Source organism: Euleptes europaea, chromosome 3 (genome assembly GCF_029931775.1).
Source record: "Euleptes europaea isolate rEulEur1 chromosome 3, rEulEur1.hap1, whole genome shotgun sequence".
NCBI classification, from domain to species: domain Eukaryota; kingdom Metazoa; phylum Chordata; class Lepidosauria; order Squamata; family Sphaerodactylidae; genus Euleptes; species Euleptes europaea.
Genome location: NC_079314.1, coordinates 49,359,592 through 49,384,968, shown reverse-complemented (window position 1 = coordinate 49,384,968; position 25,377 = coordinate 49,359,592). Strand labels below are relative to the sequence as shown.

Sequence of the window (25,377 nt, the reverse complement as noted above, 5' to 3'; positions counted from 1 at the left end):
TGGGTGGCAAAGAGGGACCTGGCAACCCTACTCTCTGCCCCCTCCACAATGTTATCATTCTGTCTGTCTTGAGTTGCCAGATGCCTCCCCTTCCCCCCTTTCTGCTTGTATTAGAAGATTGCCAGGTATCTCCATGCACTTGCCCCAGAAGCCAAAGGGGCTATAAAACAATGGCAAACTTTTTCCTGCCTGCTGGAAATTTGGGAGGAAGGATCTCTTGGATGAGGGTCTAGTCCCCAAGAATTTTAGCTTCATTTTAGCTTCTAGGGAGAGTTCAGGTTTGATTTGATCTAGATCCCACCTAGGGCGAAAACTCACGGTTGCTTGAGCCTCCTTTATTCCCTGTCTCAGCCAGGATTCAGCCAGGATCGAACGCACGTTCGGCGAAAACGCATGCGTTCGATCCTGGCGGAATCCTGGCTGAAACAGGGAATAAAGGAGGCTAAAGCGACCGTGCATTTTCGCCCTTATTTGTCTGCTTGGTCATCAGCGGCATCTGTAAAACTTCTCTCCAACACCACACTTCAAATGAGTCAACTTTCTTCCTGTCAGCTTTAAGTCACCCTTTATAGCTCTGCAACAGAAAGAATTAGAGACTTGCTTTTTTTAATGAAAGCAGGGAATTCAGAGGAACTAGTAGATCCTGGCAATATAGTGTAATGTCAGTGCATACTTTCATGATCACAATTACCAATTTCAGAGAAAAAGCAGGGGGAGTCGGAAGCAGGGAAAATAGTGGCTGATGGCCAATTGTGCATACATGCTAAGCTCCTATACTGATGCTCAGTTATAAATAAACATCATTTTAAAAAAAATCTTGCCCTTTGCTCTTCATCTAAGTCAGGGTGGGGAGCGTCAGGCCTGGGGGCCGTTTAAGGCCCACAAAATCATTTGGTCTGGCCCTTCTTGGGTCCTGGCAGATCTCTAGCTCAGAAGGATCTAAGACTGGCGATCCGCCCCCTCCCGCAGACAGGAATAGCCTCTATTAAAGGCGGATGTGAGTTTGTTTTGCTGAGAAAAGGAACCTTTTTTCCCTCTTGCAGAAGAGTCGTTAGCTATGGAGCTGCTAGGACCGCCCAAGAAGCTGTGTTAACCCTTTCCCACCCGGGCCATGGAGAAACATATTCCCTCTGTACTACCAGAGGGCTGGGGGAGGAAGTGGTGACAATGGAGGGGTTAAAGGGGGCAGGGCCAGAATGTGTGTGTGTGGGGAGAGTTCTTAGCCAGTGTGTTCTCATCCCTGCAGGCGGCGGTGGCAGGAGCCGGCTGTAGAATCCGTCCCCGACCATGCTGAGCAGGAGCAACTCCGGCGTGCTGCTGGACAGCTATGCCCGGCTGGTGCAACAGACCATCCTGTGCCACCAGGTGGGCAAGTGTGCCACCGGTTGGATGCCTGCCTGCTTGCCCGTGCGAGGGGTCATCTGGGGCAGGTGCCTACTTGGGGCTTGGTCAGCTAATTTTTAAGTTGATAATTTTGTATGGCCCGCGAATGATGTTATAAATATCCAAATGGCCCTTTGTCCTGCTTGAACCAGCAACGTGTTTGCACATGCAGTGGTTTACAAAAACTCAATACTAATGTATTCGGCAGGCCCTCGCAGTTGTTTGGCATGAACAAAATAGACCAAGAGATCAGCTCATGTCTTATCAACATCCTCAAACACAGTAAGTTTGGAAGTCCAACATATTTATAGCAACATTTGCAGTTAGGGTTCAGTTAGTCAGTCTTTATTACGGCCGACAGGCCATTCAGGTAGGGTTGCCAGGTCCCTCTTCGCCACCGGCAGGAGATTTTTGGGGCGGAGCCTGAGGAGGGGGGGTTTGGGGAGGGGGGGACTTCAGTGCCATAGAGTTCAAGCTTTTCTTCTTGCTGTACTAACTTGGTTTACATGCAGACTCCTTAGGATTGTCAAATGGCCTCTGGGGGTAGGAAATCTCCTGCCCTCAGCAGGCCTTGCCCTCTAGCACGCCAATGGCTGGCAGGAGGAAGTATGTTTTCAAAAGTCTTTGGCAACAGCACAACATTGGCAGGGACATTATGCCTCTCTAGGAATTGCTGGCTATTCTTAGAGGGACTGAAGTCACTTCCTATGAAAACCTGCAAACCCTAGGGCTCCTGTATGTGTAGACCAGTCCACTTTAGGTCTTCTCAAAAAGCACTTTTTCTCCATGATAGTGCCACCTAGTGGCAAAACTAGCCACAATACAAAGTGGTTCAAATTCTCATTGTTCCAGTTCAGCATCCTTAGTGTAATAACAGGCTGCTTCAGGGAATGGTCCCTATTAGCTGTGATGTTGCCGTGGGGAAAAACGTTTATTTAGTTTGCATGATCTGCAAACTGTACCATCTCCAGGACTGCAAATGAGAATGCCATACACAGATCAGAGATTCTGGGGAGGAGGGAGGAGGGATATAATTCACCCAGATTTGCAAAATACCCCCCCTTTTTTAGAAAACATTCACAAAAATACGGGAAAGAGCAACTGGAAGCCACACACACACACACACACACACACACACACCTCGGTAGGTTTGACCTGTTTTTATCTGAAAAAGAAAACTGGAAAATTCCCAAGTGTATAACTGCTTATTGTTACATAAGTACAGTTAAATTTACAAGCCTATACCTCACAATATGTATTTGATGAACCAGGCAGCAATAGCAGTTACATTTATTAACAGTGAGAGGATCATACCTTTTCTTTGTATCAAATGATACTGAGTGATTCTTTTCTGCAAAACAGTTCAGGTGTCCGGGTGATCCAGCTCCTAGCAACCAGTGTACTAAGTGCAGGCTTGCCTTCAACAGAGAAATAAGGAGCCCAGTTGGTTTGGTGAGCCTGTGACAAGCCCGTTGCTTTTCTGGGTGAGGGCTTTTAGGTAAAAGGCAAATTCTGGTGTTTTGGAAAGGCTGAAAGAGGTATCCCACCCACATGTCCTTCACTTTTCTGCTTCCATTTCTCAATATAAAGGACAAATTGGGGTGGGGTGCTCAGGGGGGAATAAATATTTGGGAAATTTCCCCCTGACCTTGACCCTTACATCCCCTTTGAGGATCATGTAACAAAATTGTATTTTTGTACATCCCTCCTCCCTCCCAGTAAGCAGAAAGCTCCCTGTGGGTAACCCCATTGCACTGTTGCACTGAGAGGCAATTTACCTACTTTATGATTACAGGGAACACATTTGAGACTAGTGAGAAATAACACATGGGAGGGAGGCAGGGTTGGTAAATGATTCCACTCTTCTGAAAGTGTGGTCAGTGTTTACCAGGCCATTTCAGTGGCAGGACCTTTTTCTTTCTCTTAATTCATCATAATTATCTACTATGTAGATAATAGATCCTGGAGAAGTCCCCTGATACCTTGTCTCTGTGTTGCTTGGTTTTGTGCAAGTGAAAGCCATGGTACTTCTACCTTACTCTTAGATCTAACGTAATACTAATAATAATCAAGCAATGATAAATGCAGATGACTGTTTACAAAGTGGTATCCAAACTCACTTAAGAAGATGGCCACCTGTATGGTACCATCAAGTGACAAGGATAATTCTACCATATATCTGTTTGTGTGTTAGGTGCTGTCAAGTCACTTCCAACTCATGGTGACCCTATGAATTAATGTCCTCCAAAATATCATGTCTTTAACAGCCTTGCTCGGGTCTTGCAAACTGAGGGCCATGGCTTCCTTTATAGAGTCAATCCATCTCATGTTTGGCATTCCTCTTTTTCTGCTGCCTTCAGCTTTTCCTAGCATTATTGTCTTTTCCAATGACTCTTGTCTTCTTATAATGTGACCAAAGTACAATAGCTTCAGTTTAGTCATTTTAGCTTCTAGGGACTGTTCAGGCTTGATTTGATCTAGAACCCACTGATTTGTCTTTTTGGTGATCCACTGTATCTGTGAAACTCTCTTCCAACACCACATTTCAAAGGAATCTTTCTTCCTGTCAGCTGTCTTCACTGACCAACTTTCACAACCATACATAGTAATAGGGAATACAATGGCATGAATTAACTTGATCTTGGTTGCCACATCCTTACACTTAAGAATCTTTTCCAGATCCTTCATGGCTGCCCTTCCCAATCCCAATCTCCTTCTGATTTCTTGGCTGCAGTCTCCCTTTTGGTTGATGAAAATGTCAACCCAGTGTGCAGCTGCTGTGAAAAAGGCAAAACCCACACTGGCCATAATTAGACAAGGAATAGAGAATAAAACTGCTACTATCATACTGCCCTTGTACAAATCTATGGCGAGACCTCACTTGGAATATTGTGTACAGTTCTGGTCACCACACCTAAAAAAGGATATTTCAGAGCTTGAGAAGATACAGAAAAGAGCAACCGAAATGATCAGGGGACTAGAGCAACTGCCCTATGAGGAGCGGTTAAAATGCTTAGGGCTGTTTAGCTTGGAAAGAAGGCGGCTGAGGGGAGACATGATAGAGGTCGATAAAATTATACATGGTATGGAGAGAGTGGACAGGGAGAAGCTTTTCTCCCTCTCTCATAATGCTAGAATGTGGGGTCATCTGCTGAAGCTGAAGGGTGACAGATTCAAAACAGATAAAAGGAAGTATTTTTTCACACAACACATAGTTAAATTGTGGAACTCCCTGCCCCAGGATGTGTTGATGGCTACCAACTTGGAAGGCTTTAAGAGGGGAGTGGACATGTTCATGGAGGAGAGGGCTATTCATGGCTACCAGTCAAAATGAATACTAGTCATGATGCATACCTATTATCTATAGTATCAGAGGAGCATGCCTATTATATTAGGTGCTGTGAAACACAGGCAGGATGGTGCTGCTGCAGTCGTCTTGTTTGTGGGCTTCCTAGAGGCACCTGGTTGGCCATTGTGTGTACAGACTGCTGGACTTGATGGGTCTTGGTCTGATCCAGCATGGCTTTTCTTTTGTTCTGATCTTCTTAGTAGCATTCCTCCAACTTCAGTGACTCTTCCTCCAACAGTTGAGCCATTTAAGTTGGAAAAAAACCCTCCTAAGACTGGAGGAAGTCTACAAAAGGAAAGGTGGGGTATAATAAATGAATAAATAAGTCAACTTTGCTCAGTGGAGTGGAAAGATTTACCTCAATAATCTTTGCACTCAGTAAAACATCATTTTCCTCACTCTTCCTGCCACAGAATTGGGACAAGAAAACCACTGGATGCCCATGTGGTGTAGCAGTCAAAAAGTTGGGAAAACAGTTTTAAAAATCCTTGGTCAGCCAGGAAATTTACCATGGGCCAGTCACTCTCAATCTAACCTACCTTACAGGGTTGTTATGAGGATGAAAAGAAGGAAGAGAGGACTGTGTGTGCTGTTCTGAGCTTCTTAGAAGGGTGGGATACATGGTTCTCCCTCTTTTATTTTCTCATCAAACTTTGTGAGGTAAATTAGGCTGAAAGATCTTTCAAACAGTTGATTCAAGTTAATAGAGCCCGTGTGGGACAGAGATTAGAGCAAAGCCTAGTTGAGTCTGTGAGAACTTTTGAAATTTTGAGAACAGGTAGGTGCTTCTACAGAATGGCTGCCATAGGGGCTGCAGCCTATCATAATATGTTGGGATTTTTTTTAAGTGTCCTTCTAAGATAGGGGCAGCTGTTTCTGAAAAGGTGCTTCCAGCAGACCCAAAGGTAATGCATTCTCGGCTCCTCTGAAGCACTTCCTGCTCCAATGAGGTAGAGGGGAACAAGAACAGCTTTTGGAGAAGCAATGTTTTATGGGAGAAGGAAGTGGGCACCAGGAAACACATTGGAAATAGAAGTGACCATGGATTCTACACTTGGGTTTACTGGATTAGAGAGTTAAATTGGGCTAGGATTGAATCCCTTCTTTGTCAAGAAGCTCACCCACCATGAGCCATTTCTCTAAAGGAGTGGCCGTGGCTCAGTGGTAGAGCATCTGCTTGGCATGCAGATGGTCCTAGGTTCAATTCCCGGCATCTTGAGTTAAAGAGACTAGACAAGTAGGTGATGTGAAAGACCCCTGCCTGAGACCCTGGTGAGCCGCTGCCGGTCTGAGTAGACAATACTGACTTTAATGGACCAAGGGTCTGATTCAGTATAAGGCAGCTTCATGTGTTCAAGTCGCACACATATCATTTAGGAACCAGATTTAAAAACACAAGGATGATACATGCTTAGTGAAGACATATATTCAGGAAAGCCAATTCTTGATGAAAGTGTGTCTGTGACAAATTATCACTGTTATCAGTGCAAGTTATGGGTTTGAAGGGAAAGTTCTGAGTTGCAAGTCATTTAATTATTCATTTAATTAATTATTAATCTGTGAGAGCTAGACATCAATGAAATAGACCTGAATTGTGTGGCTATGACCCAAGTATGAATAAAAACCTGATCCAAATGGCACTTATGGATGAATGGGGGCATATTAAGCATGCCCTTTTACGTTTTAAAGGTCATTAACTTGTTTCTGTGTATTACATGAATCTATCCAGAGAATGATTCTATCATGCTTCCTCAGAAGGGGCAAGTGAGACTGTGTTTAATTAATGTTTATGTTGCAAGACATGTTTTCACTTGTGCATTTTAAAAGATTAATGTAGGGGTGAAGCAACCTGCATGTTTGAGTGTAAAAAATTCAGAGGTAATGCTTGCTAATTTAGGGTGGAGCAGAGCTCCCGAGGGTAAATTGTGTCATCAGGTTAAAAGGCATAAACAAGTTTGTAATGGCCAATGGTAATGCTTTCCTGTTGTGTTTTTTTATAAACAGCAATGAAGTAATTGGCTAAATCAAATTTACAGCTGAAGAGTTGCAACTTGTTTCTTTGTAGCTAAAATGTAGGTTGATGTGCTGCCAGAACACCTCCTACCAAATCTCTCCATTTAAGGGCTGTCATCCGTTGGAAAACTCTTTGCTTTCAAACAATACAAACCAAAGGAAGGATCTGGCTGAAGGATTTCCAAAGATAAGATTTGAGTTATGTTCTTCACACAGAAGAAATTCCTCTGAGTATATTTCTTCCTGAACCTGGCCAGCAACAAAGATGAGAGGAAGATCATGCATCTAGTTCTTAAAAGCAAATTGCAGGCTTATGGAGCTTCAATTTGCATTGAGGCCATGCAGGGAAGGGAGAGGCGAAATCTATCAATCAATTGATTTTGATTGGATTTTGTTTTAAATTGGCCTCTTTGTAACTTGTCCTCCCACCTTTCTGTTGTCTCCAGCTTTAAGTGTAAATACATAAAAACTTTGACTCATAAAAACATCAGCAAAGTTAAGCCTTTTAAAACTAAATGTCCAAGTCCTTTGCTTACTCTTAAGAGCCAATTTAGGGAATTATTTAAACATAAAATCTGTTGGGAACATAAGTGGTGTGAACTTTAACACAGAAGAAAAGAACAAAGGCAGGGCTGAAAAATATCAGCTGCTACTCTAGCTGTTGTCCTCACATTTCACATGTGGGGTAGACCCCACCATATTATGTTTCAGATGCATACTGCTTGTGTATCAGAATAAACCCAATGTATTCCAAGCAAGTACATTTCTTCAGGAAAAATGAGAAAATATACAATGTGGTCATTTTGAAATAAAACAATAGTAATTTGGGTATCAACAGCAAAACACAAAAAGATCTTCTTAATTCCTGTTAAATTAAAAACACTTATATAAACTAATAATCAAGCAAAAATACTGGAGGGAAATGAGCATGATGTTCAATATTATGGGTGCAACTTGGAAAGATTTAGGTAGTGATTCTACTTACTACAGAGTAAGTCCCATAGAATCCAGTGAAACTTTTTTATGGGTAAATATGCCCAGGATAATATTGTAGATCATGTGCTTAGTCTTATTAAAACTGGGGATACTTAGTCTGTTCCTGTGTAATTTACTCTGCATTAAGTCCTACTGAGTATAGTGGGATTTCAGCCTTGTATGCTTATATCTGATTGATTTCAATAGGGCTTAACTTCAGTAGGACTTGAAATTTAATTCCATGTCGGTGGGCTTACCTTGAGTCCTAAGTAATCCAATGCATGTTCTAATAGTTTATTTGATTCTCTCGACTGCAAAAGACCCCATAATGAATCTTTATCTGTTTACTACATTGTGATAGTGGGATAGTGGGAGGGGTCGTGGCTCAGTGGTAGAGCATCTGCTTGGCATGCGGAAGGTCCCAGGTTCAATCCCCGGCCTCTCCGGTTAAAGGGACCAGGCAAGTAGGTAATGTGAAAGACCTCAGCCTGAGACCCTGGAGAGCAGCTGTCAGTCTGAGTAAACAATACTGACTTTGATGGACCGAGGGTCTGATTCAGTGTAAGGCGGCTTCGTGTGTTCATGTGATACTCTGCAGAACATGGGCATAATTCAATTGTTATGCATCTGGCTTCAAGACTGGGCAACTGCAAGTCTCTTCAACTACCACTAGAGGCCACTGGAGCAGCAGGGAACAGGTACAGTTCAGAAATCAGCAGGAACAGCCGGTTGAATTATGATGGACATAAAATGATACAAGATGTGCATGAACACAGAAATTGCCATAGCCTAGACTATTGCATTGTCACATTATGTCATGACAGATCACATCACAACATGTCATGACACTTCACGTGAGTCAGAAGATGTGGGGGAAATTATGATTGTATTGAGTTCCTAGCAAATTCTAGGATGATGAATTGGTTTGTTTGTTTGCATTATTTTGAGTCCTCCTTTTTCACCGAGGCTCAAGGCAGATTGCACCATGATATTCAGCAGGATGGGACATCCAATGTAATAGAATTAGTATTGCAGAAATCTGAAACCAAGCAGAAATCCAAGTTGGTCAGAAGGAGCTGGAAGGAGAACATTTTGGTAAGCATCAGCCCCCGAACCAGCAGTAGAGTGATGAGAGACTGGCAGGAAGGGACGTGCCAGGCATCTCTTTGGCGAGTGAGTCTTTATCTCTGTTCCCATTTCTACTCCTCTGGGATCTCATTCTTATTTTCATTGGTGCAGTGTGCATGTAGCTCCTGACAATAAAGCATCTTTGAATAAAAGGAAAGATTAAGAAAGCGCTATATACTGCATACTATCGAGTCTAAGGCAGCTATTTTCTTCAGTTCCACTGTGCACATACGTCGCTATTGGCTATGGCCCTCTGCCAAAAGTAGCACATAGGGAGCCACACCCCTACATCAGCCACCGAAGGCTCCTGGGCTCAACCTGCCCCCCTCCCCCAGTTTTCCAACCCAGAGGCAAAAGAGGGCTGGAGAATGTGCGGCAACCTAATCTGCAGGCTAAATGCTCTAGGGCCGTGATGGCGAACCTATGGCACGCGTGCCAAGTCTGGCACGCCGAGCCCTCTCTGTGGGCACGCGACTCCCCGCCCAGCTTTGAAGGGCTCCGGGCGGCCTGCAGGCAGCGCGGAGCCCTTCAAAGCTGCCCCGCCCCTGGACTCCCTGCCGCCCAGCTGCGGAACCCTGCCCGGGGACAAAACAAAAGAAAAAGGCGGCAAACTTTTAATTTAAACAGCTTCCCCGCCCCAAAAGGCGGAGAAGGCGCCTTCTGTCCCGGTAGCGCAAGGCACGGGTGAGCCCTGCAACTACTGAGCGGGTGCTCCAGCCAACGTTTTTGCATTGATCTCCCCAGCAGCCCCGCTCGGAAGGAACCCAGACGGGCCCCTCCCCCTTCGCGTCTCCTGCCGCCCAACTGTTCCATTCCGAGCGCAGGAAGCAGGGAGATCTCCAGCCCTAGGCCGGCGACCTCCTCTCCGCCGACTTCTCCCACTCCTTCGTCCAGGCCCCGACCCACCCATCTTAACATGCTCCTCAAAGCAGCCATCCAGGGCTAGTTGGTGGGAGTCTCTTCCAGTGGTACCAGGAAACTCCCCCTCTCCCTTCTCATCATAAGGCGCAGTCTCTTGACACTGAAAAGACTAACAGAATGTTATCCCAGCATAACTCTTCATGGACTAGAACCCATTTCCTCAGATGCAATGAGGGGGATAGTTGATCCCCCCCCACACACACACATACACACCTCCTACATACAACTATGTAGTTTTACTGCATCTTAAGTCTGGGAAAACTTCAGGGGGGGGCTTTAAAATGCTTCTAAACTGTTTATTTTCATTGCAACAAATAGGGTTACCCCTTGAATTATGACTCTGGAAGGCCCCATGCAGATCTTCACGGATAGTCCGGGGCAGCAAAAGAACCGATCAGGAGTGCTCCACCCAGGGCCGGTGCTACCATTAGGCGAACTAGGCGGTGGCCAAGGGCGCAGACCTCAGAGGGGCACAGAACTGGCCCGAGGGATACCGTTTTAAACCGATTTGTTTCTTGGGGGAAAAATGCAACTGACGATGTATATTTTTAAAATTTAAGATAAGTACCACAACAGTGCTACGGAAAGGAATTAATTATAACGTCTTATGAAACGTTTTCTGCTTTTATTTCTCTCCAAGACATCAGATTTTGAAAATCGGTTAGCAATTGGGGGAGCGGGGGGGGGCACAAGTAGTTAGCCTTGCCTAGGGGGCGAAAAAGACCGGCCCCGGCACTGGGTCCTCCTCCCCCACCCCGCCCCCGACTTTCAAAGCCCGGCGCCTTCTCTGTCCAGCGCCAGGGCGCGCCCCCCCCTCGCCCCCCTGCGCTTCTGCCCCAGGGCCAAAAGAGAGCGCTGCAGCACCCCGAGCCCGCCTCGAGCCCGGGCGATCCCGGGAGCGGCTACGCCCCCCCCCGCGCGCGCAGGTTGCCGCTGCCCCGCGCGTGTCAGGGGAGGCCGCCAGCGACCCGTCCCTGGTCTCCGCAGAGCTCCGGCCGAGCGGCAGCAGCAGCCAGCAGCGCCCTCGCAGCCTCGGCGGCGGCGGCAGAGCGATCCGCGCGAGGGCCGAGGGGGCGAGCGAGCCGAGCCAAGCCAAGGCGGCGCCGCGAGGCGCGCGCGAGCGAAAGTTGGGCTCGCGCGCCGCAGAACTTTCCGGCCGGGCGCTGGAGAGGCGCGTTGGCGCCGCGGGACCCCGGCCGGCCTGCAGGGGAGGCTGGCAAGCGGCGCGCTCGAGCCGGGCGGCCTGAGCGGGCTCGCGGCGGGGAAGGCTGCGCAGAGGGGGCCCACGCGCCGTCCCCGGCCGGGCAGAGCAGCGCAGGAGCGACGCCGCCGGGCGCCCAGCCCGCGCCGTCTGGGGAGCCGGGGCCGGGCAGGCTTGCCGGGGCTGCCCGGACGGCGGGTCCTCCTCCCGGGCGCCAGGAGCCATCTGGCAGCGCCCTTCTTTCCGGAGCCGCCAGGTGGGCAGCGGGCGGGGGGCGCGGGGAACGGCGCGCCCCCCGGGACGAGGCCGGATGAGCAGCGGCGGCGGCGGCGGCGGCGGCGGGCGGGCGGGCGGACCGTGCGGCCCTGGGGCCTCTCCGGGCGGCTGGGGGAGATGGCGCTGGGCTGGCGGCTGGCGGCGTGGCTGCTGGCGGGGCTGCTGGCGCTGCCCGCGGCGGGCTGGGAGCTGCGCCTGGGCGCCGGCGGGCCCGGGGCCCTGCTGCTCGACCTGTCGCTGGGGCCGGAGTGGCGCTGCGCGCTGGACCGGGCGGGGACGGCCCGCCGCCTGAGGGGCGCCGTCGAGGTGACGCGCGGCGGGCTGGTGCGCAGGAGCGGGCGGCCCCTGGCCTGCGCCCCCGGGGCCCGCCGCCCGCTGCCGCTGCGCCTGCGCCTGGCCTCCGCCCGAGGCGCCCTCCTCTCCCTCCGCCTGGCCCTGCCCTGCCCCCCCGCCTCCCCCGGCAGCCCCCTGCCCGCCCGCCTTTGCCCCCTGCCCGCCCCGCACAGCTCGGAGGAGGGGCTGCTCGCCGCCCTGGCGGCCCTGACCAGCTTCCCGCGGTGTCGCCGCCCTGACGGCCTCCCCTTGGCCGGGCGGGAAGGCTGCCCTCGGCTCCCCGGGGGGCACCGCCTGCGCCTTCTGTGCCGCCTCAGGAGGGCCCCGGGGGACGTCCTGGTGGAACTGGGGCCAGCGAGGGAGGAGGGGGCTGGAGAAGAGGGGCAGGAGCCCTGGGGGGCAGAAGGAAACGGGGACGGTGAGCCTCGGCGCCGGGGCGCCAGGAGGTCGAGGAGTGTGAACAGCCCGCCCCAGTTCAAGCTGCCCAACTATCAAGTGTCCATTGCCGAGAACCAGCCTTCGGGCACCACGGTCATCACGCTGGAAGCCCACGACCCCGATGAGGGGGAGGCGGGCCGACTGACTTATTCCATGGAGGCGTTCTTTGACAAGCGGTCCGATGATTACTTCTCCATTGACTCTGAGAAGGGGCTGGTGGTCACCACCCGTAGCCTGGACCGGGAGACGAAGGATACCCACGTGCTTCAGGTCACTGCGGTGGACCATGGCTCCCCACGGCATCGGTCAGCCATCACCTTCCTGACGGTGACTGTGAGCGACACCAACGACCACGGCCCGGTGTTTGAACAGCCCGAATACCGAGAGAGCGTCCGAGAGAATCTGGAAGTGGGTTATGAGGTGCTGACTATCCGGGCCACGGATGAGGATGCCCCAGACAATGCCAACTTGTTCTATCGTTTCCTGGAGCCTGGTGCTGGGGAGGGAGTCTTTGAGATTGACCCACACTCTGGTGTTGTGAGGACTTGTGCCCCTGTGGACCGAGAGGAGATCTCGGAATATCATCTCGTGGTGGAAGCCAATGACCAGGGCAAAGACCCAGGTCCTCGCAGTGCCACAGTGACAGTACATATCGTGGTAGAAGATGAAAATGACAATTCCCCACAGTTCAGTGAGAAACGCTACTTGGTGCAGATTCCAGAAGATACAGTGATAAACAGCCAGGTTCTGCTGGTACAAGCCACTGACAGAGATCGGGGTAGCAATGCCCAGGTGCACTATAGTATTGTGAGTGGGAACCTCAAAGGCCAGTTTTATATCCATTCTTTTTCTGGCTCTATTGACTTGATAAACCCCCTGGACTATGAAACCATTCGAGAGTATAACTTGAGGATAAAGGCCCAGGATGGGGGAAGGCCTCCACAAATCAATTCCAGCGGGATGGTGTCCATTCAAGTGTTGGACGTAAATGATAATGCTCCCATCTTTGTAAGCACTCCTTTTCAAGCCACAGTACTAGAGAATGTCCCTCTGGGCTACTCAGTGTTACACATACAGGCAGTAGATGCTGACTCTGGGGATAATGCCCGCTTGGAATATAAACTCATTGAACAGTCTCATCCTTCTGCTCCAGTGCTCCCAAGTGGCACTGGTTTCCCCTTCCAGATCAACAACAGTACTGGGTGGATTACAGTATCATCTGAGCTTGACCGGGAGACTGTGGAGAGCTACCATTTTGGGGTAGAGGCCAGAGACCATGGAGTGCCTGTCATGAGTTCCTCAGCCAGTGTGTCTATCACCGTTCTTGATGTCAACGATAACAGCCCTGTGTTCACGGAAAAAGTTTATCAGCTCAGGCTTAATGAAGATGCAGCAGTAGGCAGCAGTGTCTTGACTCTGACAGCAGTGGACAGGGATGTCAACAGTGTGGTGACTTACCAAATCACTAGTGGCAACACAAGGAACCGCTTTGCTATCACTAGCCAGAGTGCAGGTGGGCTGATCACCCTGTCTTTGCCCCTGGATTACAAACAAGAGAGGCAGTATGTGTTAACGGTCACAGCTTCAGACGGAACGCTCTTTGACACTGTGCAAGTTTTCATCAATGTCACAGATGCCAACACACACCGGCCAGTTTTCCAAAGTTCCCACTACACGGTGAGTGTTAGCGAAGACAAGCCTATCGGCACATCCATTGTAGCCATCAGTGCCACTGATGAGGATACTGGGGAGAATTCCAGGATCACTTATGTCATGGAGGACAACATCCCTCAGTTCCGCATTGACCCTGACACAGGCACCATTACCACATTGATGGAGTTAGACTATGAGGACCAAGCTGCTTACACTTTGGCCATAACAGCCCATGACAATGGAATTCCTCAGAAATCCGATACCACCTATGTAGAGATCCTTATCCTGGATGCCAATGACAATGCACCCCGATTCCTTCGTGACCGTTACCAAGGTGCTGTTTTTGAGGATGTACCACTTTCCACCAGTGTCCTGCAGGTGTCTGCTACTGATCGTGACTCGGGCCAGAACAGCCGCCTCCTTTATACCTTCCAGGGTGGTGATGATGGTGATGGAGACTTTTACATTGAGGCCACGTCGGGAGTGATACGGACGCTGCGTAAGCTGGATCGTGAAAATGTGGCCGTTTACAGCCTGCGGGCTTTTGCTGTGGACAGGGGAGTCCCATCCCTCAAAGCCTCTGTGGATATCCAGGTTACAGTGCTAGATATCAACGATAACCCACCTGTTTTTGAGCGGGATGAATTTGATATCTTTGTGAAGGAAAACAGCCCTGTTGGTTCCATTGTGACCCGTATTAGTGCCGTAGACCCGGATGAGGGAACTAACGCTCAGATCATGTATCAGATTGTGGAGGGGAACATCCCTGAAGTCTTTCAGCTTGACCTCCTTAATGGAGACCTCACAGCCCTGATGGATCTGGATTATGAGAGCCAGACAGAATATGTGATTGTGGTGCAAGCTACCTCAGCCCCTCTTGTTAGTCGAGCCACTGTGCACGTACGTCTCCTGGACCAGAATGACAACGCTCCTGTGCTGCACGATTTCCAGATCCTTTTCAACAATTATGTCACCAACAAATCCAATAGTTTCCCTTCTGGAGTGATTGGCAAGATCCCTGCCCATGATCCTGATGTATCTGACAAACTTAACTACACTTTTGTCAAGGGCAATGAGTTAAATCTGCTTCTTTTGGACTCTTCTACTGGAGAGCTCAAGCTAAGCCGGGATCTGGACAACAACAGACCTTTGGAAGCTATCATGGAAGTCTCTGTTTCGGGTAAGCAAATATATTTTGATTCTGGTGTCAATAGATAGGGATGGGTGAGAATTTTGTAACTCGCCTCTTATATTGGTATATTCAAACGTGTACTCTGTGAATAATGATTTTTAATTTCCTGAGATGGTGATTTGCTTTGTAAAATTTTTTGGAGGAGAGCCATGGAAACTGCTTTGCTCTGGTGTGAACTCGACAGTGGAATTTCACTAATCAAGTTGCAATCCACAGAAACCTTTTGTATAAGAACATAAATTAATCTATATGCTTTTATATCTGCTAACTGCTTGGTAACTGTGGAAGTCTAAATTATTTGAAAGTGTGAATGTCCTTGCAGTTAACGAGTTGGATTTTTCAAAGCTAGCCATTGCTTTCAAGGCTAGGCTGAAATAATGTTTAATTTAATAGTAAAATGAAGTTTATCTGATTTTCTTGTTGATAGAGAAATCCCTATATTGGGACAAACATAGCAGTAGATACCTTTATTTATGTTGCTGATGTGTAGTATAGAGATCTGCAAAATGTGTACAACTGAAATGAATTTTGTATTCTGAGCAATTTAGTCCCCAAATTTGTAAAATGTTCATCCGTATGCTTTTTATTACTAGCAGTACTAGTAAACTAATTTATAAACACTGGCAGGATTACAGTGGCAGGATTACCAATTTATAAACTGGCAGGATTACAGTGCAATCCTAAACAGAGTTATATCCTTCTAAACCCAATGAAGTTGATGGGCATAGCAGGGTGTAACTCTGCTTAGACTTTTACTGTTAGTACCTTTTGAAAATCTGTTGTCATTTTCTCCAGACTCATTTTAATAAAAGGATAATAGTTCAAAGGCCAAATTCCATAACATTCTGCTTGACAATTTAACATAGCACATTCTAAGCAGAAGTTAATATAAATGCATTTACAGTATTAATGGGGTTTGATGTTGTCCTTAAGAATAAACCAGCATTTGGAAGAATTGTGTTGGGTGCAAAATAGAAAAAAAGACAAATGAGTGTTCACATTTCCAAGTAAGTGGTCTCTGAAAATATTAGGAAGCAACCTAACTCTGAGAAACAAATTCTGAAACAGTAATCTTGTTACCTTGAGCCCAGATTTTCATGATCCGGCGCAACATAAAGGGGGAATTGCATTAAGCACAATCCTCTAGTTAAAGTTTGTCCCCGTTTTGTATGAATAGTTAATGTACCGTATTTTCCAGCTTTGGTATACATGATCAGAAATCCAAATTCATACGAGTAGGTGTTTGCGTGAACCAAAGCTGGAAAATACGTGTGTTGCCCTCTTGACATAAAATAGTGAACATGTGTTTCAAGAGGATCATGGATAGTGTGCTCTCCCATTACACAAGGTTGGTTTGCCAAAATAATAACAACTGAACAGGGTGCTAGTATAACCAAAAACAAAACAAAAACATACCATCCAGTTAAATGGCACCTAACATTCTAAGGGGATGAAAAGTTAAACATCTTTTTGTACCTTTGATTTCATGTGCTTAACACTGGTGTTGAAATCAGCGGGATTCACTTTCTGGCAGTTTTATGTTGCCATCACCTGCAGCACCAACTGCTTCATCAAATGCTTTTGATTCGGATGTTTTATCAGTTTGGGAATATAGTTTGAAATTATTTGTAATGGTTCTGACCAGTTGGCTTTAAGTGCTTTTTTATCATTCTTAGCTAATAAATATGATCACATACTTAATAAAAAAAATGACTCAAAGTTGGTTGGAGGGTACTCAAGAATAGTATACTGCTGATTACCAGGGGCTGAAGACAATAGTATACTGCTGATTACCAGGGGCTGAAGTCATCTTTGTACACTGCTTGTGAGATTCGCAAGAATGCTTAGTTGCTTCTGTCAGGACAGAGTGGTAAAGTTAATAGTACCCTCCTATGTGGAGCTACTATTGTCTAAGCCTGTTGGTTTCAATGACTTTAAACTGGCAGTAATTCTGTATAGAACTGCACTGTGAATGGACTTTTGGTTTGATTCAGTAAGCAGGTGTTTGACATTTTTTTCCCTTGCATTTATGCTAAAATACCTTTAGAAGCAACATGCAAATCCATACAAATAATACAAATGAAATTAAGAAACTACAAACAAATTGAAGAGTTAAAAAAAAGTCAAGGAAGCAGATCTCGGCCAGAGCTACATGTTATTAAAAGCATGGATAAACAGGGCAGGCTTCAGTGAGTACCCAAGGGAGCAATCCTAAGCATGTCTGTTTAGAAGCCCCATGTTATTCAGTGGGGGCTTACTCTCAGGAAAGGGCCCTTAGGGTCACAGTTTAAAAGATGGCACTGGGCAAATTTGAAAGAGGAGGAGATCGCATTCTACAGTCCATTCTACAGTCAAGGCTTTTGTTTTCTAAGAGCCCATATTCTAGGACTGGTGAATATTTATTGTGTTAACAAGGTATTGTGTCCTTAAATGATTTAAGTGGCTTTGATTCAATGTTGACATATTGTAAATTATTACTGATGGCTTATTCTACAGTTCAGTATTTTGGACAACCTGTAAAACCAATCCTAGACAAAGACCTTGCTCATTATGCTGGGCTTCCTGTTAAATTGAAGTGTTTTTGTTTTAAAAATCCTTTTAAGTATAGCTCATCTTGTGCATCAATAATGCAGCAGCTTGCCTTCTGTGGACACCGACTGCCGTCTTTATTGCTGGCCTCCTGAGCAGCTGTGACTCTTGTTGACCTTTTCAGGCCCATTGTGATGCTTTTCACTCTTGGTAGCCTTTTCACTTTTGTGAGAAGTGGCTTCAGTGTCTGTAATAACATTTTAGAAGGTGGTTCCTCTATGGCAGTTTTGTGCGGCAAAGGTACACAAATCAGCCTGTATTCCTAAGCAGCTAATTAGGACATAACACTTTGCAAGTGAATGGACACAGTGTGATCAAGGACGTGTTGCAGTGGAAATAAGTGATTCCCATCATATTTGCAGGGCCACAGAGAAAGTGGTGCTAGTCGCCGTGACTGAAATTATAACCATGTTTCTTTCATTTGACAGTTGACATAGCTTTCATGCAGAACTTTAGAAGTGAGTACTTGTGGTTAGTGTGTAATTGCTACTTCCACTTTGTTTAAAGACTTCCAGAGATAATACACCAGTTGTTTGATTTCCCAGGCTTGTCGTGGCTTGCGTGATACCTGTGGTCATCTTCAACTTGACTCATTTGATAAAGAACAGCAGCTCCTTATCTAATGTCACAAGATAACGAACTAACAGACAAGTACTAAATAGGGCAGTAAAACACAGGTAGAGATTGGCTGTAAGTATTGTCTGTTTGCTGCAGTAACTGTGCACATTTCAGTGGTGTCACAATGCATACCATCATCCCAAAAAAGCTAGGCATTATCAAACCGAATAAGCTTAATAAAATGAACGAGGCTTTCATTGGCTATTAGCTCTTTATAAGCAAAGCTATATAATTGAACTTCTGTGCTGAAGACTCTTCTGGATGGTGCCCATAGGCTTACCCTGTTGACATGAAGATGAAACATACCCAGACCATTTAAAATATGGCAACTTTTCTGTGGAAAGCCTTCCTATGTAAGAAATGATGTGCAACCCATGTTCACCTGTGACAACTGCAAGAATAATTTGTAAAGTGTATGTATGCTGCAAAACCAAACCCAATTATAAATTTGCAGTGGATATAGTTTTTTCTGTGCAATCCTAAACAGAGTGACCTTTCTCTAACTCTGTTGAAGTCAATGGACTTAGAAGGGTGTAACTCTGCTTGGGATTGTGTGTGTGTGTGTGTGTGTGTGTGAAGTGCCGTCAAGTCGCAGCCGACTTATGGCGACCCCTTTTTTTGGGGGGGGGGTTTATGGCAAGAGACTAACAGAGGTGGTTTGCCAGTGCCTTCCTCTTCATAGCAACCCTAGTATTCCTTGGTGGTCTCCCATCCAAATACTAACCAGGGCTGACCCTGCTTAGCTTCTGAGATCTGATGAGATCAGGCTAGCGTGGGATTGTACTGTATGTGAAATACCCATATGTGTACAAGTTTCATTCATCAGTCCTCTTTCATTATCTGAAAAAAATCATAAGATCATCTATCAAGCATATCTGCTTTTAAAAATCTTTCTAATGTTCTCACAGTATTGTGATTATTTCAGTGAAATGAGTTATTATATTGTGCATATTTAAATACTTACATAGGGAGTCTTGGACCATTTGGTACTTAGTGCAGCAACTTAATATGCCAGTGTAAAACTTAAGAGTCAAGTGAATATTGCCAGAAAATGTTAAACTTCATCATAAACATAATTTTAGCCCAATTAGTGAGTTGTAAAGGTGGGGGTGGGGGAATAATTTTGGGGTTTTGGCAAAAGCATCAAGCACATGTGATAATGCTGAAACTGAATAAGCTTAATAAAATGAATGAGGCTTTCATTGGCTATTAGATCTGAAGCATTGTTAAGCTGAAACTTGTCCAATACTAAAAAGGTAGAGAAATATTAAAATATTGTCGAAGGCTTTCACGGTCAGAGTTCATTGGTTCTTGTAGGTTATCCGGGCTGTGTAACCGTGGTCTTGGAATTTTCTTTCCTGATGTTTCGCCAGCAACTGTGGCAGGCATCTTCAGAGTAGTAACACTGAAGGTCAGTGTCTCTCAGTGTCAAGGGTGTAGGAAGAGTAATATATAGTCAGAAAGGGGTTGGGTTTGAGCTGAGTATTGTCCTGCAAAAGTAATGTGCTAATCATTGTCCTGTAAGTATCAAGATAATGTGCTAATGATGGTATGGTATGGAACCATACCATCATTAGCACATTATCTTGATACTTACAGGACAATGATTAGCACATTACTTTTGCAGGACAATACTCAGCTCAAACCCAACCCCTTTCTGACTATATATTACTCTTCCTACACCCTTGACACTGAGAGACACTGTCCTTCAGTGTTACTACTCTGAAGATGCCTGCCACAGTTGCTGGCGAAACATCAGGAAAGAAAATTCCAAGACCACGGTTACACAGCCCGGATAACCTACAAGAACCAATATTAAAATGTTTCATTACAAAAAGAACTACATATGCCTAGTAATTAAAATGTAGATAATTATGAGGAAGTTACTGAAGAAAAGTATTTTTAAAAAACCGGCTCAGCTGGAGTTAAAATAACTTTTAAAAATTACAAGTTATAGAGGTATTTTATTTCAGCATTTTGCTTGGTGGCCCTTGATTTCAAGGGCTGTGAATGGTCATTAGGTGGCAGACACCAAGCAACTGTGGGCCAAAATGTGTGGTGATTGATCTAGTGAAGTTTTGGAAAATGTTACTGGAGGTGATAAAATGTTTTTAGTTATGCACAGAACATACAAACGATTGGTTGACCTGATTTTAAATCTGCTTGTGCTGTGAGGATGATTTATACTCTGGAAAGCTTGAAGGGCATCAAAGAAAAAGGAACGAATGTAAGATATCTCAAAGTCACCCATAAAAACCCAGGACTAGAACCATTCATGCAAGAAGCTTTGATGTGGCGGAATAGGCTGCCTGCAGTGGCGGATGTTTCCACTATTAACATAACAGATTCATAGAATCCATCCCCATATTTCCAAGAAAAGACATGGAGGATTAGATCCCAAGAACTGTAGGGAGTTTAGAACTGAGACTGATAAGACATCTCCAATAAAATTAGCTTCATTCTCTTTTTCTGCTTTATAGGGAATAGATTCACATACATCTACCAATATCATGTGAGAAATCAAACCCTTTCCTAATCTAAAGTAGGTGTTTTTTTAATGCCCTAAAAGCACCGTTGCCATGAAAGCAACCACAGCTGAATTGCAGGGTTATAGTTCGTCATGCTAAATGCAAAATGATAGCAAGTTAGCACAAGCAGTGGCTTAATCTGCTATAATGGTACAGACTCACAATAAATACTACCCAGAGAATGGTGAATGACAGGGAAGGCCCTGCGACTGTTGCCCTATTTGAGCAACTGGAACTTCTTAACCTAAAGAAATTTTATGGATATGCCATGGAGGCAGGGTAGTAGGAACATGCACTTCAACAAAGACAAATGTAAAGTTCTGCATTTAGGTAGAAAAAATCAAATGCATAATTATAGGATGGGGGAGACTTGTTTGAGCAGTAGTGTGTGTGAAAAGGATCTTGGGGTCTTAGTAGACCAAACACTGAACATGAGTCAGCAGTGTGATGCTGTATCTAAAAAGGCAAATGCAGTCTTGGGCTGCATCAACAGAAGTATTGTGTCCAGATCACGTGAAGTGATGGTATTGCTTTACTCTGCTCTGGTTAGACCTCAGCTAGAGTACTGTGTTCAGTTCTGGGCACCACAATGTAAGAAAGATGTAGACAAGCTGGAACGTGTCCAGAGAAGGGCAACAAAGATGGTGAGGGGTCTGGAGACCAAGTCCTATGAGGAAAGGTTGAAGGAGCTGGGTATGTTTAGCCTGAAGAGGAGAAGACTGAGCAGGGATATGATAACCATGTTCAAGTACTTGAAGGGCTGTCATATAGAGGAGGGTGCCGAGTTGTTTTCTGTTGCTCAAGAAGGTCGGACCAGAACCAACGGGTTGAAATTAAATCAAAAGAGTTTCCATCTAGACATTAGGAAGAATCTTCTAACAGTTAGAGGGGTTCCTCAGTGGAACAGGCTTCCTCGGGAGGTGGTAAGCTCTCCTTCCCTGGAGGTTTTTAAGAAGAGGTTAGATGGCCATCTGTCAGCAATGCTGATTCTGTGACCTTAGGCAGATGATGAGAGGGAGGGCATCTTGGCCATCTTCTGGTCACTAGGGGTGTGGAGGGGGGAGGTAGTTGTGAATTTCCTGCATTGTGCAGGGGGTTGGACTTGATGGCCCTGATGGTCCCTTCCAACTCTATGATTCTTTGTAGACTGGTAGGCTAGTAAAAATATTTATGGACTCATAACATTTTGCACACTTGTCTTCAAAGCTGCAAGATAGTCCAGGGCACACTACATTAGTCCACTTAACCTTCTTTGTGCTCTAGTGCTTTGATGCCTTGACATTGTGTGACTAGTGTTCCTCTGAATACATGTGTGATTGTGACACTTTCTTGTGCCGGGGGTTGATTCCTTACTTAATTGGGAGTCGAGGGACTCACTGCTTAATTCTCAGTTCCTTCTACTATGTTGAGACTCTAGGAAGACTTGGGAGTCTGTGACTCAGTGACCCAGATAAACACACAAGACTGCCTTATTCAGAGTCAGTCAATTGGTCTGTCAAGCTCAATATTGTCTATTCTGACTAACAGTGGCTCTCCATCATTTTAGGTGGATGTCTTCCATGTTACCTACTATCCGATCGTTCAATAACTAAAGCATTTGGATAATAGAAGTCTTGAACCGCCAGAAAGAAACAGAAGCATAGCATAAGTATTAACATGATACATTAAGCAGCAAAAAAAATTCATAACAGGATTCTACTTGCAATAAGCTATACATAGACCACAAGTCCCAATCATATATCCAAGTAAGTTTGTGAAGCATTTTGTACGGTGCAGCCCTATTACTTGCACAGAAAACCCTTTTGAATAGTTCAGCTTTACACAGTTTGTGGAAGGCCAGAATAGTGGGAGCTTTCCTTACCTTCTCGGGCAGGCCATTCCACAAGGCAGGAGCCGCAGCGGAGAAAGCACATGTATGAGCAGTTGTTGATTTTCTCCATTCGTCCATTTGCAGGTTGGCACTTGCTGATATGAACAGAGTTGTTGTGGTGGAGCATAGGGAGAGAGGTGGCAAATAAGAGGGATCAAGGCCATGAAGGCTTTGTATGTGATAGTCAATACCTTAAACTGAGCTCGGTAACATATGGGCAGCCACTGGAGCGTCTGCAGAATGAGAGTACTGTGCATGTTCCGTCTAGCTCCTGTGAATAGTCGAGCTGCGGCATTGTGAACCAGTTGGCATTTCCAAGTTGATTTTGAGGGAAGACCAATGTACAGTGCATTACAGTAGTCTTGTCTCGATGTTACTGTGGCATGGATCCAGGTGGCCAGATCAGACGTATCAAGGTACAGGGCCATCTTACGAGCTAGGCTGAGTTGGTAGAAAGCCTTTTTTACAGCTGTGTTAACTTGGTTCTCCAGTAATAAAGCTGGATCTAGTATGATCCCCAAAGCTTTTAACTGAATCTGCAAGGGTCAGTTTAATGCCACTGAAAGTGGGGAGAACAATGTCTTTCAAGGCCTTCACCTTCCCAACAGGCATTACTTCTGTCTTTACAGGGTTTAGTTTCAGTTTGTTCACTTTTAGCCAGTTAACCACCATGGCCAGGCAGCGATTCAAGACATCTGTAGCCTCACCAGGAGATTTGGGTAAGGATATATAGAGCTGAGTACCTTCAGCATGTTGATGACAACCAATCCTATCTTACTATGACACAGCTCCTTAAATCTTAACTTCAGTCACTGCTGTCTCTAGGAACTGGTTATCACAAGCTTGTCTAATAAGATCAGATGTCATCATAAGTGAGCATGTACTGTATAACTGGAATGAAGTTCAAGTTTGCTTAAGTAGCCCATTACAGTTGTCGGCTCAGGTCCTGTGCAGGTGCTGAAGACTCGTTTGGTTAGAGTTATGCAGAGTAACCAGTTCTTCTGTGACTGATGTTTCTGCCTCATTTTGCAGGAACTTGTTTCTATATTTCATTGTAACCTTGTTGCTCAGGAAAGAATGGTCTAGCTTCGGGTGTCAACAAAGAGAGGATTAAGGCATGAATGGTTTGGTAGCCTCATCCCTGCCGCTAGGGAAATAAATTCCTTAAGTGTGGAACACTGTTGCCATGATATCCCTGCAGGCCATCCAATTATCAGATTTTCCTGCACTTTTGAATGCTTGATATAGTTTACTCTGATCATGCATAACCTGTTCAGATATGATAGTTGGATAATTATGTACTCTAGACAAAAGGACACACAGATCTATCATCAGCCATGTAGTAAAATTCTCCAAACCAAATATAAAATTCTAGAATTCTTTGGTTTGTAGGAATATTAATCTGAGGATAATTTGAGACTTACAAGTTGAGAAAGGGATTTAAAACACAGCTGTAGTTTGAAGGATATCTGTTTCCTGTGTCTAACTGTTCACGTCTCTGTGGAAACATAGTATATCCAGTTGTTTCCTTCCAGAAAGTTAGGAGTCTTGTTCTGTAGGAGGATTTCTGTGTCAGAGAAGGGTACATTTGCACCAGGTGTAACAACCATGCACTGTATGGAAGATCCAATAATAAGGGGTCCATGGTGGAACTGGAAGAAACGAGGTTAGGGACAAACACATTAAATTGTAAAGGATTGTAAAGCAAGATTAAGAAGTCTGAGAGCTATGAAAAATCACAGTAGTTAGAGCTATCCCTTTTTCTGTTCTTAAGGATGTACTACAGTATCATATATTCCAACATTTCTTTAAACATTAAATGGCAGCTGCAGGATTTGTGCATATGATTTGGAGTGGTAGTTTACCCTCCCCCCACACACTGTTTCCCCAGTAGAATTTAGCTTCTGTCCCCCGAGCTCAGTTCTCATGGCTGTGGGTCTGTTGATGTGGTTAAAAGGCACAAAATATGGATTAAGTCCTATATATCAACAGTAGTAGTTTGATAGATAGCAATAGTGCCTCTTCTTGTATAAATAATTGTTGACAGAATGGAGCAAATCTTCATTGTTTGTCCTTGACAAGATTTTTTTATCTTTCAATACTTTCAATAATTATGAGTAAGAATAGACATCATGAACTTCCTACAGTTTTTAAAAGAAGCCCTTTTTTGGTGTTGTCTTGTCAGGCATACTATTGTATAATTGAATGTCTTGTGCTTTATATTGTTTTTGCACCATTCAAATCATCCTAGTGATGGAAGACTGGCATTTAGCAGAAGAAAGTTTCCAGGTTATCTGGCACTCATAGAAGTTTATCACCCTTTCTAATAGCAAATGTATGGCTTATCAGTAGGACTGTGAATAAGGACTGCCACAGATGATAAGGTAATCAGATCAGTATTCGTTTGTAAATTGAAAAAGAAAATACAGAAATTAAAAAGTACCCTGTTGAGGGCTCAACATGGAATGTTGAGGGTAGTTAAGCATAAAATAGGAGGGGGGGAAAGGACATCAGAGGAGAGAGGAAACATTGACCAAATTGACCCCATAGGAGTCAATACTAAGTAAGAATTAGGCTTTGGGGATGCACAACATGAGGTACACATTCCCCAACCCTAACTTTCCCTTCAAGTCCAGTGTTGGACTTGATCAAGATAGGAGGAACAGTGCTTCTCTGGTTAAATGGCTCCCTAGGGTACGCTTTTTGGTTCACAGATCTGAATTGCTCCTTATTTGCTTTGCGGGAGGAACAATTTGTTGGATCCAGCTAGCTTTTCCACTCCATCTCAACTAGTTGCTCTCTTTACTTCAGCTCCATCCCACATTACTTTTATCTATTGAGGTCCCATGATCCCCAGCATTTGGGTGGGTGGGGGGGTCAGAGGGTAATCCTTCCTCCCTTTCTGAATAG

General features: G+C 45.4%; 1 protein-coding gene across 1 annotated transcript in view; it reads left to right on the top strand.

Annotated features, from left to right (window-relative positions):
- The first annotated feature begins 11,363 nt into the window (after positions 1-11,363).
- CELSR1 (cadherin EGF LAG seven-pass G-type receptor 1) overlaps positions 11,364-25,377 on the top strand; it is a 190,872-nt gene continuing 176,858 nt past the window's right edge. The window contains exon 1 of the mRNA XM_056846844.1: positions 11,364-14,850. Within this exon, the coding sequence (XP_056702822.1) occupies positions 11,364-14,850 (3,487 nt within the window). The remainder of the gene's footprint in view (positions 14,851-25,377) is intronic.